Below are 17997 nucleotides of genomic sequence, written 5' to 3'. Positions count from 1 at the left end.
TGGTACCGACTGTAGCACAATGTGAACATTGTCTTTACCATGATAAATGCTGGATAAATTTAGAATTTTAGAATCATGGATCTAGAATGTGTATTTTAAATCTAAGCTTAAAGCAAACTTTCTTAGTATTTCCTAATCTAATTATTTCGAATTGACTTATATGGTCACTTAATGATTCTAAAATTCTAATCCGATGCAAAACTATAATTGACTCCAAGCCTCTTCCTAATGACCCCACTTAACTCCAACTGTATTAATCTCGTGCTGATATAAAACATGCTTGATTCGCTTCAACCCCTTCGAACATGCAAGCTGGGTTTCTTATTCTTGCTTTTTGAAATAAGAGAGAAAAGTTAGAATAGCTAAAAAACACAAAGAAGTAATAATACTTACATGTTTTTAAAGTAACAATAAAAGGTAATACAAATTTTTTTGCGTTTTTGTAATTTTAAAGACCATGTAAGATATTATAAAGCTTGGAGCTATTATAAACAATTTTTTAGAACTAACGAACCAATCCAATTCTCCGACTATATCAATTGTTAATTTTGTAAATTTTAATTATATAATGTATATAATAATGGTAGGTAGTGGAATGGAAAATTGCGTGAAAGACTCCACCTTGTCGAATACTTGACCGATATACATACACAGCTTAAGTACGTAAGCCTGTAGTAGATAAGTACATATGTAGTATGGTTGAACTTGACATCAGCTGATTTTATATGCTGCAGTCTTACACATGCTCAGTTTTCAATGTGCATCAGATGGCATGGATTTTAAGTGCTTGGTAAGATTCAGAAATAAAAACCAATAAACACAAGAATATCGTAGTACATAAAATGATAAAAAAATGAATTTTGTATTTTATTACATACAACATAATTGTGTGTACTATTCATATAATATGTTGGGGGTAAATTCGTACAATAACGTATTTCTTTGTATATAAGTGAATAAAATATGTAATAAGATATTCGTATATTATCTACTTTCTTTCATCATTGTTAAAAAAACCGTAAGTACAAATTTAATACGTGACAAGGATTGTTTACTATATTTAAAAAATAACACATACTTTTCAATTTACACTAAGTATAATATTATATGATTACTTAATATTTGTTTTAATAATATTTATAATGTATCAAATGTAATCAATGATACTTACTATAGATATGTAGATTAGAATTTTATTGTAAAACATTATTTGTTATGACTACTGGTGTATAATAGGTTATTAATATAAATCTTTCAAGCAGGCAAGTTATTTTGAGCATACCCTGATGGTTGATTGCCAACCTTTATAAATTCAGAATCAACTTCTTCAATTTAATATCTGAAAACTATTTTGATTAAATTCATTTAAAAATGGACTCAGATTCTACAGAAATGGCGAACGAAATCAAAAGCAAGATAATATTGCATTGGAATTGTCGGGGTCTTGAAGAATTTCCCGAAGCAATAAGGATTTATGGAAGCCATATTCAAGAAATATATTTGAAATGGAATAAACTTACTACACTGCCTCCTTGGATTATAGAACTGTTCAATGTTACCAATTTGTACATATACGGAAACTTGATCAAAGAATTACCTATAGAACTCTGTCTCATGAGTCAATTAACGGTCCTTGATGTAAGCGCTAACAAGTTGGAACAAATACCTTCATGTATAAAAAATTTAGTTAACTTGAAAACTTTATTACTAAATCAAAATTCTATAGCCAAATTACCTGCTGGTAAGTTTTAATATATCACCTTTCTAATGTTATATTTCATTTCAATTCATTTCATATATAATATTTATAGAAATGAATAAACTGCATAACTTAGAAATTCTATCTATTTGTGAAAATAAATTCATTGCATTACCAGAGTGGATTGGTTCTTTACCTAAACTAAAGGAATTAAATGCGGACAATAACTTTTTAAAGGAATTGCCCAATAGACTTACCTTGTCACCACAAATATCAGTAATATCTGTATGCTCTAACAGGTTGTTATACTAAGTTAATAGAATTGATTATTATATTTAGACAAATTAGTTTATTATGAATACTATTGTTAATATTATTAAATGCTTCTATTTTACACAGAATAACTTTTATATAGGCTAAGGTATTTACCACTAAATGGATTTGTATCATCTCCTTGCATTCGTTTTGATGCAAATGCATCTTTAAATTATTTATCTTATCCACTTCTTTATCAATTGACTTCTCAAATCCAGAACTCTTATATGCATGATCAAAGAAATATTCTGAGTTATGGGTAAGTAAATTTTTAATTAATATAAAATACATATAAATAAATTTGAAGTAACACTTTAGCATTCATTAGGTTTTCAAAGGTACTCAAATATTCTAGTGTAATCTAGTGCACAATACAATTTTTATATTCTATTTAATTTCCAATAATAAGAAATTCATACTTATGTTTGTATTTACAAATGCATACATATATATACACAATCACAGATGTTTCAAATCGCATTATGAAAGTACAGTACTGCGTACAAATATAAAGTTGAACGTAAAAATAAATACATTACATGGAGAAGATACTGGTTTTACAATTGAACTGCCGCGACAACTTCTAAAAGTTCATAATATCCATGAAAATACGGTTGTTTCATTATGGGAATTAGCTTTAAAGAAAACTTATACTGAGAGGTAACTACTGCAATGTTATGAATCACATTGTTTTTAAGGAGTGTACCTAATGTTTCTCAATACTTTCATAACCAGAACTTTTGATACTTCATTTTAGGTATAAGCATACACTTAATATTTCAACATCGCCTATAAATATAAATGTTCATTATGAACCAATTCCAATGAGTAGTCAACAAAAACATGATTTTACAATGTATCCGATTAATTGTGGCTCATGTAACTTGTTAATGAATGGACCTGTTAGTATTTGCGTACATTCTCAATGCCAACAGCCAATCTTCACAGAAGCTTGGGTTATTATTGGTGTCAGCCACCATGTAGAGTCTATAACAACAGTTGCGCTATGTTGTTGCAAAAGGTGAGATATATATTGTCTATATATTTGTATATGATATCAAAGATCTTATCTCAATTTTACAGATGTGCATCTGAATTTATTAAATATACCAACATGACAGTTAGCCATGACTGGTATCATGTAAATTAATGATACTGATTTCATTTAATAGGTAATTCTGTAAATATAATGTATAAACAAAAATAAAAGAGTTCCATATTTTTAAATTGGATTTAAAACTTGTTGTAACTCTTGTAATACTTAAAGTGACAATTAAAATGTTTCTTAGCAGCACTTAGTGTACATCATACATGCACACTGATCGTATCTTACAATAGTTGGTATTTCAGTTTCTATTATACAATAAAATAATTGCTAAATGTTCATTTGAAGGTAGTGTAGCCATTAGTTTATTTACATTTTAAATCAATTTCTACTCCTTTGTGCAGTAAAAAAATTTTTTTAGACCATATTTTTTCAAATATTTTGTATATAATTTTATATTTATGCAATAAGAAAATCTAAAGCTCTATCACGATCGATGTTGCATTTTAAAAGTGCAGCAGACGCTTCTTCTTCAGGGAAGCCTAAATCTCGTAAAGTACATAAATTCTCATAGTAAGCTTTGGCTTTGTCTTGATTATATTCTGTGAGGGCAAGAGCCTTCTCTGCATCCTCTCCAGACATTCCTACCTCCTCTAAAGACTGCACAGCCAACAAATATTCTACAATCTTCTTATTATCTTGTCCACCTAAATTGCGTATAGCGCGAGCGGCTCGTGATAAAGGAAATCCCATATCACTTAAGTGGCGAGCTAATTTTTTATCTTCCTCAGTTAAGTCTAGCAATAAATTCATAAGAGACGCTTGATTTGTCACTACTGGTTCTTCTTGTTTTGAAGTTTCATGAGAGCTAGTATTAGGACTTTCTAAATTTGGCCAAGGTTTCCAATCCTGTTGTAAATAATATGTATAGTATTTAACAAACATTATTGTATGTTCTTATTTTTGTAAGAAATGTTACCTCCATAAGAGGTCTATCTAAGTCTCTTTGTAGTTCCTGAACAATTGTAGATACACTACGGTGTTTAACCGTTTGCTCCATATTTTCTTCTTCCTGATCACTTGTTTCATTTTTAATATTATCATTTTTCTCATCCGAATGAACATTGGATTGATCGTTAACAGTTAAATCTTTCAATATACTTTCTAATTTAGCTGGTGGTGCCCATTGAAATGTGGGTTGCAATACCTAAACAGGTGCAAAATAAACATAAAAGTGATAATTTGATTCATAGGATTAAGAATATTAGAATTAGAATTAGAAATGTTTTGTTCACCTGAGCAAGTTCTTCCATGTCATTTATTGTTTTTAATTCCATATTATCAAATGGACTACTTGTGTCATTATCGAAGTCTGCAAAATCCAATCCATTTGTTTTCACATGATCTTGGAGATCATTAGCTGGTGGAGACAAAGGCTGTGGAGTAAGAATAGTTGTTTCAGGCACAGGTGCATTTACAGGTAATTGTTTTGTGTTGTCAGGTAATGGAGGTGGCGGAGGAGGTGAAAATTCTTTCTTTTCCTTCTTTCTCTTCTCGTCTAATCGTGCATGGCGTGCTTTGTTACTTGCTTGCCTAACTTTACGCCATTCTGTCATCTGCAAGATTAATTTTTCAATTTCATTTACTTGTATTGTAATATTCATTTCATGTTAAACATGCTATATTATATACATTCAACTCAATTCAATTCATTATAAACATAAATCTCATAAAATCGTAAAAAATAGTATCCAACCTTTTCAAGTACTGATCGTTCCAAAGTAAAATTATAAGTTAATTTTGACACGTCAGGTAATTTATTATTATATGCAGCTGGCAAACACACTTTCCTTGGAGGTTTATAGGCTTCTGCAATTTTAACATGAACTCCATCCATGTAAGATGCAACTAAATCACATTGTGCCGATACTGAAGAACGTGCCATATTTCACAATCAAAAGATAAATATAACAGAAAAATAATTTGTCAAAATTTTCAGTTGTGAGAAACGACATACGTATCATAACCTCATGTTTCTGTATGTGCTATTCATCTTCATGTTCTTAAATAACTTCTCACATTCGACACTGTATATTTTCGAAAGTATACACAAACATCAGTATATCTCTCACTCAAATAATTTATACTACATATAATGACTCGTATTTGACAGCTTACAATGTTTTAAACTTATAACTCTTAAAACGGCCATATTGAATTTTGGTAAATATAATCGATTCAATGATGTATCGATAGAGTATTAAAATTTAAAATTTTGTATTATAATTTTTCTTACTTTTTGTTTTATAATAAGAAAACACAGAAAGTGGGAAAAAGTATGAAAACTAAATAAATGAAGAAACTAAAGTTTATTAACAATTTACTTGATTTTTATTCATAATAAATATAACTTATTGTCAACAATAAGAGCACGATAAATATATTTACTAAATTTAACAATGATAAATACTTACTATACTTTATGATACACTTTCATGATCAACAATTTTATACTTCAATACTCACTATATACTTTCATAGTTTTATAGTATCAACAATTTTAAATTTCATCTATTACAATATATAGAAACATTTAATGAACACATGTACAGATATTTGTCTCATAATATTTTGTACTGTAAATGACAAGTATTTTGATTAAAATTATCTCCTAATATAATAAATTTATTACACAAATACATGTATATTAATTATTCAATTAAACTAAAAACATTTCCTAAAAATCATTACCGTACAACAATTTCTCTTTTACTTTTATCTTCTCTTTGTACAACAGGTTGGATATTTTTATTACCTTGAATATAATTCTTATTTTTCATATTATTATTATTATTATTATTACTATTATTATTTGCAATCTCACTTTCCCTTTTCTTCTTTTCCAATGCTTTCATATATGCAAGGAAAGACGTCCAAATTAAACTACAAAAACTTACATAAATTACCCGGTTGTGTTCCGGAACAAAAAAGAAATTGATTGTCTGTAAAACAGGCCATACACATACACCAACCTAAAAATTACATATTATTATTATTATTTAGGTTCCTATGGTTACAAATTTATTGTATATATAGGACATTTATAATACAAAAATTTACTTTATATGTGGGCCAAAACTTTTGTTTCACTTCTTCAATACATTCTGCAACTGGTTTGAATTCTAAAAGATTTATACCAAAGAAGAAACAACACATTGCAGCAGGACCGTATGAAACTTGTTCTACTAAAGCCTATAAAGTAAATATTAAAATTTGTTAATATTGCATCTTATATACATATTAATTATTTTGAATAGTATTAATATACTTTGGTAATTGCAGATTTAATATCTGACTTTGGCCAAAAATATGAAGAACATCTTAACCAACAGTAGAGTGTTGGAGCTACAAAGAAACCACCATATAAACTGAATCTTAATGCTTGAATGTAATTTATTTCCTCATTTCCTGCAATTTTTTGTTGCAACAAACTTCCGGTGGGCCATATAACGGTATAAGAAGCCATGCCCCGTACAATCGGGTATTTTTGCGTCACTTCGCGAATTTTTCCATAAAGAACACGCATATTTAGCCGTTACTGAAATATAATAAATTTTAATTACAAATAAAACTCGTTAAGTTTGTTAATAAAAAGTGATATTATGAAAAATGTATAAGCACTATGGGAAGAAATGAAATCCTTTAAATTAAAAAAAAAAAAGATCAGTGACTTGTAAGTTTTCATTAAAATTGCATGTTTTTCGAATTTTTCGATATCGATTTATGTATTACATCATTGTTTATGTTTCATCTTCCGAGATTTTTCAAATTTCATAATGTTCTTTATAGCACGTGACAAACAATTTATAAGTGAACGATGCAGCGCGCCAAACACGAGAACGCGTGCAATCGATCATTCAGAAATAGAGGACTTGCACTGTCTGTGTATACGTTGTCAAAAACATTTACCCAAAGTTTTGTTGATTGACATGTCATCTAGTTGGTTGCATCAAGCTTTTTTATACGAATAACAATTGACAACGTAAAGGGCGTAAAGCCACTAAGGTTCATGATGTAATACTTTCGTGGAATGTGTGAAATGTCTGCCTTTTTTTTTTGTTTTTTTTTTTTCTGTTTTGCTCGTTGTACATATTCTTCATGCATCGTACCTTCTTCGGATTAAAGGACGAAATGTCGATTGCGTTACCGCGGTTTGTTCGAATGTGACGCGAGAAAACTCGCTGTACCGCGAATTTGTATGGAGTAGCAATTTCACAAGACTGACACATCTGGAAATGATTCCCTACCACAGAAACACACGCATACTGACTGAGGTGAGACTTATAAGCGACTCGCGCAAAGCTACCAACGATGACGAAACTGGTCGATCCATTCTTATCTGTCCTTGGTAATTTGGTGTCTTTCGAGTGCAGTTTTCTCGTTAGTTTGATATATCACATAAATGACTACATAATGACTAAGCGATATGCAACGAGATTAAACAATATTGGCATGCACGTGATGTCAGTGAAATAAATAAGGTATAGACAGGTAGTTAATCTACATAGATTAAGTAGGATATCATAAGGTATAGGGAACAATATGCTTGTGAATTAAAAACTTTTTTGTAATTATACAGTAGATACAACAGCATCAAAATGTAACTTTTTTCTCTAGTGTAAATTAGATTCTTGGTCATTTTGCTTGTACCATATTTTCACCTCTCTATGTATTCCTTAAATAACTACATATTCACAAACTTAATTAAATGTCATTGAATGCAATAACGAACATACAATATACGATATGGAAAGTATATTATAAAAAGAAGATGAGTACACTGGTACTCATACTATATAATAAATCCTGTCAATGTTATATATGTTCTACCCGTTCAAATTCATACAATTATACATAATATACATCTGTATTGTCTTGAATGATTTCAATCGAAACTATGTATGTAAAAAAATTACATAGTTTAATAAACAATGCATACTCAAATATTTCTAAAAACAATGTTAACTGTAGTACATTGTTTGTAAAAATATTACCCTTATATGTAACAATCACATGTCAACAACATTTTCGTGTTGTATGCATATAAGGTTAAAATTTCTACGCAGTCCTATACAAAGAAATCACATACTGTAGATTACAAAGAATCAATTAAGGTATTTTATTACATTATCAAATAAAGAATCAACCAAAATCGACTGTATAAACATTTTCTTCTTTTTTTTTATAACTCTGTTCTATTTTTTTCTATTTCTAATAATAAAAAAATACTGCATGTATCCAATGATCGTTATCCGCATCCATTCTTTAAAATTATATACATAGAACAGCCTTTAGAAATTGTCAACAAATTTTTCATGTGATTTTGCACATTATTGGCACTGTCCAATTCATAAACCATCCAGTCATTTAAGCTATACAACTTATTACTCATTTCGCTGTGATGTCAAACAAATCACAAATTCCTTCATTTTCACTTAGGTTAAAATGATAATCCTTTTCACTAGGCGGTGGACTTAATCTTACTAATGGACCATAAACTGTAATAAAAAATCATAAAGAAGCATTCACTATTACATAGCAATGTAAGGATCAACAATTATTTTACTTACTGTCTGAATAAAATTGATCAAATAATTCTAAGTCTTTTTGAGCAATATCTGAAATTGTAATGCATGGTACAGTAAAATATTATTTCTTGCATTTATCCTACAGCAACTTGTATTATCTTACCTGACATGCTAACATCACGAAGAACAATTTTTGCTTCTATTAACTCTGAATCTTCTTCTTCGTCTTCATCAGAAACAATAGGATCCGGTTTACTAGCTCCTTTTGGTCGCCTAAATAGGAAAATTGATTAAGAATATTTAAATCAATATAATATGAAATACGTTATAAATATTACTACATTTGTATGATCTATACCAAAAAAATAGATTTTTCCTTGACATCTATTTATCCCCATACAAGATCAATTAATGTTTGCTCTTTGCAGATCAAAAATATAATTTTACTATTTTTGATGCGAGTAGAGCAATTAATTCCATTTATAAATTACTGTTTCTCTTACCTTCCTACTCTTCTCTTTGGTTTAACATTTGTTTCTTCTTTTTTTTCTTCTTCCTCTTTCCCTCTTTTAGTACCTTTTACTTCTTGTAATCTCATTTCTAATATTTTATTATCATATGTTTTAGCTAATTCTGGTTGAATCATATACACTTTAATTTCTCCTGAACTACTTTTCAGAAACATTTCATAATTTATTTCTTTTTCTTCTTCTTCAGATGTCTAAAAATTAAGGATATACACATGTAATTAAATGTTGTACATTGTTTATAAATGTATAATAAACATAGAGTTGAATATAAAGATAAGATACCTGCAATATATTTGGTACACTTAATTCTGTATCAGGAGGAGCTTGAATTCCTAATACAAAATCATCGGAAAAGTTTTCCTTTACATCTTCATAAGTAATATATGCATATTTCCTATTAATTAAGTCATTTTCTATATTCTTTATACTTTGTTGAATCCACTGAGTATGTATATCTAACAACTGTTCATGATCTTCTAATTTTTTAATCTCATCTTTTAAATCAGTCAACTTTTCACCAACTTCTTGAGTGTTGCAACCTGGACCAGCTCCTCTGTTAATATATTCAAAATATCATTAAGAAGTGTGGTAGACTATTTGAAAATTTATATAATTGGTACGAAAATCATATGAAATATGGCATTCCAATAAATAATGAATACAAAAAGAACATACTTCCATTGGATACTATTTTTGCTTTTCTTTTCTATAAGTCCAATGCCTTCTAGAACGTTGGTAATATCATAAATTCGTCTTTTTTGTCGCACTTCTAAAATATCAGCCGCCTAAAATATTATAAATTTATTGTCACATGTTACCAGCTATAATCGTTATACATTTTATTTCCTTTTAGGTTATGTAGGACATCACGTTGAGATATGAAAATTTATAACATATCCGTTTTATAACATTAGATTAGAATATGCTGCATTGTGGGCACGATCTTTAAAAGAAAAGTACTTGATTGAAATCAGAAAGATTGGCTTTAGTGTTACTTGTTTCAAAATTCCCGCAAGCTAGAAATGGCGTGTACGCCCGCGACAACTTAACCTAGCAGGCAGGTTAACTTTTTATATCGAAGCTTTCACGAAATCACTTACTACTTTTAAGTCAAGGACACCGTCTTTCGCTTTCTGCAATAAAGTAACAAAACGAGTTGTTAACAGGCCGAGAGACTTTTCAAATCGACTTTGTTGATTATCTGCCATTCTCGAGGTCGTTGTCAAAATTTTCAAAACTCACTATTCCCTTCGAAATTGCCGCAACACCACGGACGCCATCCTAGTTAATACGCAGGAAGTATTTAAATATGAGCGCGTCTCTAGTGTCGATATAGCGTACTCAAAGTACTTACGTATATATTCGATTAATATTGTTTTAATTATTAAATTATTTCTTGATACTTAGTAAAAAGGAATGGAAAGAGAACTTTATATTTGTAAACGCATTTTTTCCATTTATATAAAATTATCATTTTATTTCATAAGTATCTAATAATTATATTCATCATTCTTTTAGTACAGTTTTGTTTAAAAGTAGGTATTAAAATAATATGTAGATCTATGAAATAATCGAAATATTTATCTTTAAAGGGAACAGACTTTTGTCGTGCACTTTGTGTGTACACTTTATGCAAAGGTTATTCATTATATCACAGTCCTGTTCTCAAAAAGTTGTAATTGAAAGTATGGACATAGATATATATTTTAAATAATTCTTTGGTGTAGCTTAGTTTTATCAATTTTATTAAACAAAATTAGAGAAAAACATTATGTATCAATATATTTAAAAAATTTCTTATTTACATTAGAATATAAGTTTTAAGTTATATAAAAATTATATAAAATATAAACAATATTAGTCTTAAAAGACTATAATCTGATGATTCGTTTTGTTACTATGGAAAAATGAATTCATTAGTGACAGTTGCTGTATCAGGACTGAGACTAGAGCTAGCAGAGCTTAAAGTCTCCTCTTTGATTTTTAAACTAGAGGAATCTTTAGTTTTGTCTTTCTCTTTTTCCTTTTCCTTGACTTTCTCTTTATCTTTGTCTTTGTCCTTGTCTTTCTTCTCCTTATCTTTACCATGTTTATGATCATGCTTATGTTTATGTTTGTGTTTATGTTTCTTTTTATCTTTTTTCTTTTTCTTGTTCTGCAAAATATAATTTTAAATATAAACACATACAGAATATATAGGTTACATAAGTATATTATTGGTAATAAAGTATCATTAACACTATTTACCTTATTGGCTGAATCATTTTTCTGTTTGTGATCATCCAGTTCTTTTTTGAACATTCCTGGTTCAAATCCTACTGGTCCTGGAGTTCCCATGATTCCAGGTAATGATGCAGAATTATCACTATAATATTCCGATTTGACTTTCCCATCGCTAGTCACGGAACTTGCTCGTTCATCCTATTTAACGCATAAAAGCGTATAATTAATAATTAGGATATTAAGTTGACACACATCTGTAATATATCCTACATTAGGGCCCTGTTTTTGTCGTTTTACTTCAGGGCCATAATCCACTGAATTTGAAGGGCCTGGAGCATCTCGACTAGGAGAAGGTTTTCTTTTCCCCAACGTGCTTGTATTATCCACTTCCACTATTGGCGCTTCATGTTTTACGTGTGATATGTTTGGTTTCATCTAAAATTCACACATTATAATTGTTATTTACTGTTGCAGTTGGAGTTTACTTCACATATATTACGATTGTAGCACGTACATCTTGTTCGGGACTTTGTGGCCCCACTTTCTTAGGTTTAGTAATGGCAGCAATTTCAGGAATAGGCAAACATAATGGACGTTTAGAACCGTACAAAGTATAGTATAAATCAACCAAATCGCACCGTATTTTGGGGTCATGAGAAAGCATACCACTGAAAAAATGTATTAAATATCAAGAAAATTAAGTTACATCCTACATAAATTAATACGTACTTAATTAAGTTCCAAATACGATCAACAAGTTCAGGACGATCCAAACGGTGTTTATGTGCTCTTTCAAATGGTGGATTTTCAACCATTAGCCTAACTAATCTATGCCGTACACCGGGGTGTGGATCCATTTCAATCATATCTAACAGAAATTCTAAGTCTTCCCACTTGCCATCCACTCTCGTAAAATCAACCAACGCCTCTAATGCTGCAATTCTGACATCTAAACCGATGTAGAAGAAATATATCAGTAGTATCCATTAATGTTTATTGGTATATATAATATTAATAAATGTCATAATTAATAATGCTTTATATACCTATAAATTGACCATATGCAGCATATGCTCTGAAAAGGTGGGGATTACTCGGAAGATGACCAAATTTTTGTAAAATTCGTATAACCTTTAGACAAGCAACACTGACGGTGTACTTATAACACGGTAATAATTTTTCCAAGTTCAAATTTCTGGTGACCTCTTCTAATATGGCTTTAGTGTCAACTGATAAAGATTCAGCAGTAATGGAATAAATAGCTGTCCTAAAAAAAGCATATTGAACGTGTAATTATGGTAATACAAAAATTCGTATTTTAGTGTTCATTTATCATACCCTTGTTGTATACTAATTACTGGGGTAACAGTAGCTCCAAGAGCCTCAATTAAACCTGCTCTATAATAATTATCCGAATATCTGTTTTTGCTGTTATCATTGTATTTAAATAAATCCATTAAAAATGCTAAGACTTCTGGTGGACATATACCATGAGCATTTCGCAAACCGGCCATTGCCACAGGTATAGTCTAAAATGATAATATAAATAAGAACATATCATAAAATATCAGAAAACAATAATCTGTATTAAAAAAATATTATTTGAACCTTTTGAAGAAAATAATGCTGAAAATTTGAAAAGTTATTCTGTTTAATTATACGTCTACATGATGCTGATCCAAATAATTTTCTAAATATGGCTAACATTGCTGGTGGACCTGCCCATGTTGCAACCATTGCGTTTGCTACCTGTACAAGTACATGTGCTCGGTATAAATACTCTGTTAATAATTTTACAATATGAATAAACCGAAATTTAAGTAACCTTAGTTAAACAATGTGCGGCTCGTAGTCTAACTTTATAATAACAATGCTCGTTTTCAATAGTGTCCGTCAATGCTAATCGCGTAGGAGGTGTTGCATGATTTTGCAATGCTTCTATAGCTTCCAATTGTGCAGTAACATCTCTTTCGTGTCTTAACTGATATTGCCATTGGTAATCGGGTTGCTCAATTTGAACAGCACGCATAAGTGTCATCTCGGGATCTAATCTTATCCACAATACAGGAGAATCGCTATAAATAAAAAGCTATGTATTAATAGGTTTAATAAAATATGATTTTTTTTCTGACATAATATAATATTTACTCCATAGCAGATAAATCCATGTCTACTTCTTCTCCAGTGCATAATGGAATCTTTTTCTTTTTATTTCTACGACTTTTACTGTGGCACGTTATATCGGCTTTTGCAACTGTCCCTTCAATTTGTAAAGTATGTTTAAAAGTACCATCTAATTCTTGTATGTTAACTAAAAGTGGTCCTACGTATTTTCTTATTCCTCTCTGATTCGTGGTGTCCTGCCGAATTTCTAATTCTACCGTATTCCTGCATATTTTATATTAATAAGCAACTATATAAAAAATTAAGCATGTTGAACACCAAAGGTTTTTAGTGATACCTTTTCCTATTAAATACAAAACTTAAACTAAATTTCGCATGTCCACCAGTCCTGACCCATTGATCTATAAACACTGCCATATCTTTACCTGTTACTGTAAAGATAGCTTTGGTAAACACATTTGTACTAATTAACATATGGGACCAGAGTCCAGAATCAATCTTTTGTTGCGCGGCATTGGCGGCAAGAGATAATTGTTTATTGAAAACCTAAAATACAAAAAAATTAATTTCTATTTCCAAGCAGTATAGTAATAATTATAGTAGAAATATTTAAAGTACCTGTAGGAGTAATTCTTGACCAATTCGATGTTCTAACATTCTGATTACTAAATGTGCTTTTTTACGAAGTACTTCTATGTACTTCGGGGACATTGTATGTAAATTTCTTATTGGGAAATAGAAACCAGGGTCTGGAGCTCTTGGTGTGGGTGCTGGTGTGTTAGCAGCAATAGGTAATGGAGCTGGTGGTTGAGAAGGATCTAATATTATGCCACCAAACTGTTCTTCATACTTTACAACTTCTTGTAATTCCTAAAAGCATTAATAATGTTGATTCGAACCATTTTATTTTAGTAGAAGAAAGTAGAAAAAGCTATTTACCGATTGAACCCATTCTCTGTATTCGTTATTTCCAAAACACTTTTTTGCATATAAACCAGTCAAATATGTCGATATACCTTTAGGTAACCACGTGTCAGACCAATTTTGCATAGATATAAAACAACCAAAAAATTGTTCTGCAACAGCCTGAGCCATAGCTTTTTTTGTAATATAAACTTGATCAATGATTGCAGTAGAGTGTAACAGATTTGTGCTAGAAATGAATCACACTTTAGTTCATATTATTTATTCAATTATTTGATATTAGTATTGTTTTTTACTAACTTTAAAATACTCATAGTGGCATATGCATTAATATCTTCATCCAATTCATCTACAAATACTTGTTTGTAACAAGAATAAGGATACCTATTTGATAAAGTTTCTTCATAAAATTCAAATGCTTCGTGCATATATTTTGCAGACACTTTTAATGATGGCAATAATTGTGGTAAACAAAAATGTGTCACTTCGTGCATGTATGGATCCACAAATATTTCAAATGGTCTAAAATGTAACATAACGGTTGTTATTGTTAATTTTATATTTATTCTACATGTATTATTGATTCACAAACGTACCCAACTGCAAGTGCAATATTTGGAGAACATGCAGGTGTGTTAAGAACATAATGAAATGTTTTTCTTCTCATATCTGGAGTATACACAACTTCTACGAGATCACCACAAGATATAGCTGTCATGGAATCATCAACAGTAAATTCCAATTTCCAAGTACATGGTTCAGCAAAACTATCAACACAAGGGAACCATAATCTTGAAGAATTTTCATAACTATATGTATACATATGTGCACCTCTCTAAAAAAAAAATGTATATGTATTAAAATATATGAAATTATTTATTGAATAAATAAAATATATTCCTTTTACCTCTGCTAAAGTTCCTTCGCAATTTGGTACAACAAAATGTACTCCACCTTGAGGTTGTTCTAAAGAAAATTCAATGCTAAGTCTTAAACTTCTACCTTCAGCAACTAAATGCGCTGCATCAGGTGGAATTTGAACGACTAATTCGCCTGCATTATTATCAGGATCCACTCTTTGTGCTGCTGCTAAATGCATATTTGAGAAAAATTCCAAAGATCGTCTATAGAAACAATATGAATGTATTATGATACACTTTTACAAATATGAAAACATTACATATATTTATTGCATAAATACTTACTGTTTTCCATCTCCTTGACAAATATCCAGAAATGGATCAAAATATTGAAATGGTGCTTCATAAGTATCATTTAAACATACTCTATAAATTCTACATTGTTTTGCATTTAATTTCACAAGTCTCAGAGTATCTCGAAGTGGAACAATTGTCAATTCAACAAAGCCCTGTTTATAAATGACATATTCATAATGTAATTAAATGAACTTTTTTTAAAAGTAATTTCAATACTTACAATAATACTCTTCCTTTGGAAACTTATACCTGTGAGGCTTAATATTTGGTGAGCCGTAAAACAGAAAAAAACACTAAATAATTATCAATATTTTTGTTAGGTGAAATAAAATACTAGAAATCACAAGTACTATATTTTGTAAACATAACCTAAGTGCACAAACAAAATTAGATTTAAACGATATGTTTATGAACTTTCAAAGCATTTTTAGTATTTTATATAAATGAATCTACGTGCAGTTTTATTTGTATAAATGTCAATACTAATTAATAATCATTTACAATATGAATTTTTTTAAAATACTTATAATTTATATGGTCGGCTATTATCGGCCGTTCTTTCTTTCTTCATGTTTCCATTTAGATGACTTTATCAATTTGGATAGATTACTTATATATTTTGTCAAAATTAATTCCATATATAAATATTTCTGACACTTGTATACATTAAAAATCAGATTTCTTGCACAAACCACAGACGAGATATAGGATAGACATAACATGCAATGTAAAATTTTGTCACAGCTCTGGGGGGTACTACACTATCTTATATCTCGTCTGTGTACAAACATTAACAACATAAACATTCGATCTTTGACAATCGTTCAATCATAGTTCACAAAGAAAACTAGTATGCTTTTGGGGTAATGTGCCTGTGCGTATTCGATATCGCAGAAGTTCTGAGTTACGTTCATGGAACATTTCTGTATACTGTATACGCGCTGGAAATCAGCACGAAAAACGCCGGAGTTTCGCCTCTGTATAAGTCCGTTGTGGATCGGTAGAGTGAGGTGAATTTATCAAAATAAAAAACGACCAATGATCATGAAGTGTTTATGAGAAACTATTTCTCATAAAAATGTTACGTTCAATTTTCTGTACTTTATACAACATATAAACAACGACTGACATTTTTTGTTATGGCTGAGAGTATTGTAAATAAGTGAGTGATTTAAATTTTCGGTAGGGTCGTGAATGTAAACTATAAGAATCATTAGCTACTTGATGGTGTTAAAAACATTTAGCGTGGTTATGCTAAATACATTGTACTTGAAGTTGTCGTAACAAATGCTTTGAATAAAATTTATTATTCGGATATAATTCTATTTAGTGAATAATATCATAAAATAATTTATTAGTGTTTAAATATTTCAATTTACAAATGGATGAAACGCAATCGGACACAATGTAAGTTGTTTCAAAATTATATGCTTTTAATCAATTTAAAATTTAAGAATCATACATACGAATATTATATTTAGAAGATATTAAAAAGAGAATTTAAAATTAAGGAATTACCGAATTAACAATGTTCATACTTTGTTTCTCTCAGTTATGTGACCTTTAAAAAATTAGCTTATTGCTAATATAAATTATTCTTTTTAGACAAAACAAGCATGTTGTAGGTGATGCAAACTTACCTGCTATAACAGCTAGTTTAGAAAAGCTCACAGTAAATACTAATTTATCACAACCAGAAAAAAAAAGAATAATCAGAAGAATACCTAGCGCTGATTCAAGTGAAGGTCTCAATAGAAGGTATATTATTATTTGTCGTAATATATCTTAAATAAGATGAATAAATAATTCTATTACACAAAACATTTACATACACTGTTAGATGCAGTTTAAGACCACGAAAAAGAACTGGTACAGAGATGGAGACGAATGACAAACAGAATAAAGCCAGAGGAGAAGTAGATGTTAAGAATTATTATTTAAATAGGAGAGAGAAACGAAAATTAAACACTTTGGAAACAATTTATGAAGAAAAAGATGACTTAAGTGAGAACACTACATACATGAGTGTAAAGAGATATAAACGTACAATACAGTTTCAAGATAAACCTTCAGATTGTAAATTAAGGAAAAGAAGAGCAAAAATTAAGAAAGTATTTGGATTGAAATCTCATCGAAGAAGTGCATCTACGCAGATGCTGCTTGACCATTTTAATAGTATTAGAGCAGAATCTCCTGCGAAAATTAATAGTGAGACAGAATGATAAAATATAAAAGTATTCATATGTACAATGCAAAATAAGTTGTAACAAGACATATTTATTGAAATTATTTTTCTTTCATTAATAAATTTAAGTGGTTTACTTTTCTCTTT

At 29.7% G+C, this 17997-nt stretch overlaps 6 protein-coding genes and 1 long non-coding RNA gene across 14 annotated transcripts; 3 read left to right on the top strand and 4 right to left on the bottom strand.

Annotated features, from left to right (window-relative positions):
- Positions 1–256: 256 nt before the first annotated feature.
- On the top strand, positions 257–3246 carry LOC116430574 (uncharacterized). 5 transcript variants are annotated; one of them, XM_031984904.2, is made up of 8 exons: positions 257–417; positions 588–790; positions 1382–1741; positions 1812–1998; positions 2115–2273; positions 2480–2674; positions 2772–3035; positions 3098–3246. In XM_031984904.2, exons 3-8 carry the CDS (start codon positions 1393–1395, stop codon positions 3162–3164), a joined length of 1221 nt encoding a protein of 406 aa, XP_031840764.1. In that variant the 5' UTR covers positions 257–417; positions 588–790; positions 1382–1392; the 3' UTR covers positions 3165–3246. The 5 variants fall into 5 exon arrangements, with proteins under 5 accessions (XP_031840764.1, XP_076227938.1, XP_031840763.1 ...); XM_076371823.1 differs by having other exon boundaries at positions 1263–1741; XM_031984903.2 differs by having other exon boundaries at positions 588–1018.
- LOC116430575 (uncharacterized) lies at positions 2311–5312 on the bottom strand. The gene is made up of 4 exons (XM_031984906.2): positions 4816–5312; positions 4355–4675; positions 4039–4266; positions 2311–3968 (listed from the first exon to the last, which is right to left on the bottom strand). The coding sequence occupies exons 1-4, from the start codon at positions 5002–5004 to the stop codon at positions 3519–3521; spliced, it is 1188 nt and encodes a 395-aa protein (XP_031840766.1). The 5' UTR covers positions 5005–5312; the 3' UTR covers positions 2311–3518.
- Positions 5313–5633: 321 nt separating this feature from the next.
- Positions 5634–6645, bottom strand: LOC116434490 (mpv17-like protein). Its single transcript, XM_031993085.2, has 3 exons — positions 6388–6645; positions 6180–6311; positions 5634–6091 (listed from the first exon to the last, which is right to left on the bottom strand). Exons 1-3 carry the CDS (start codon positions 6643–6645, stop codon positions 5807–5809), a joined length of 675 nt encoding a protein of 224 aa, XP_031848945.1. The 3' UTR covers positions 5634–5806.
- A 7-nt stretch (positions 6646–6652) lies between these two features.
- On the top strand, positions 6653–12021 carry LOC143175042 (uncharacterized). 2 transcript variants are annotated; one of them, XR_012999640.1, is made up of 4 exons: positions 6653–6792; positions 6909–8662; positions 10031–10234; positions 11875–12021. It is a non-coding gene; the product is annotated as an uncharacterized LOC143175042 (long non-coding RNA). The 2 variants fall into 2 exon arrangements; XR_012999639.1 differs by having other exon boundaries at positions 6909–9793.
- On the bottom strand, positions 8274–10487 carry LOC116430595 (transcription factor E2F5). The gene is made up of 7 exons (XM_031984970.2): positions 10278–10487; positions 9853–9962; positions 9460–9730; positions 9151–9368; positions 8811–8920; positions 8690–8737; positions 8274–8617 (listed from the first exon to the last, which is right to left on the bottom strand). Exons 1-7 carry the CDS (start codon positions 10383–10385, stop codon positions 8508–8510), a joined length of 975 nt encoding a protein of 324 aa, XP_031840830.1. The 5' UTR covers positions 10386–10487; the 3' UTR covers positions 8274–8507.
- Taf2 (TATA-box binding protein associated factor 2) lies at positions 10687–16537 on the bottom strand. Its single transcript, XM_031984967.2, has 19 exons — positions 16193–16537; positions 15886–15940; positions 15654–15817; positions 15356–15572; positions 15045–15283; positions 14749–14970; positions 14464–14677; positions 14143–14394; positions 13862–14070; positions 13549–13788; positions 13226–13475; positions 13009–13149; positions 12739–12929; positions 12447–12667; positions 12130–12349; positions 11915–12068; positions 11671–11835; positions 11425–11598; positions 10687–11332 (listed from the first exon to the last, which is right to left on the bottom strand). The coding sequence occupies exons 1-19, from the start codon at positions 16234–16236 to the stop codon at positions 11075–11077; spliced, it is 3630 nt and encodes a 1209-aa protein (XP_031840827.1). The 5' UTR covers positions 16237–16537; the 3' UTR covers positions 10687–11074.
- On the top strand, positions 16434–17986 carry LOC116430597 (uncharacterized). Of its 3 annotated transcripts, none has more exons than XM_031984976.2 (3): positions 16434–17072; positions 17291–17423; positions 17506–17986. In XM_031984976.2, the coding sequence occupies exons 1-3, from the start codon at positions 17051–17053 to the stop codon at positions 17885–17887; spliced, it is 537 nt and encodes a 178-aa protein (XP_031840836.1). In that variant the 5' UTR covers positions 16434–17050; the 3' UTR covers positions 17888–17986. The 3 variants fall into 3 exon arrangements, with proteins under 3 accessions (XP_031840836.1, XP_031840835.1, XP_031840834.1); XM_031984975.2 differs by having other exon boundaries at positions 16435–16827; positions 17271–17423; XM_031984974.2 differs by having other exon boundaries at positions 16440–17072; positions 17271–17423.
- The last annotated feature ends 11 nt before the right edge of the window (positions 17987–17997 follow it).

Source organism: Nomia melanderi, chromosome 11, assembly GCF_051020985.1.
Source record: "Nomia melanderi isolate GNS246 chromosome 11, iyNomMela1, whole genome shotgun sequence".
NCBI classification, from domain to species: domain Eukaryota; kingdom Metazoa; phylum Arthropoda; class Insecta; order Hymenoptera; family Halictidae; genus Nomia; species Nomia melanderi.
This window is presented reverse-complemented; position numbering and strand designations above follow the sequence as displayed.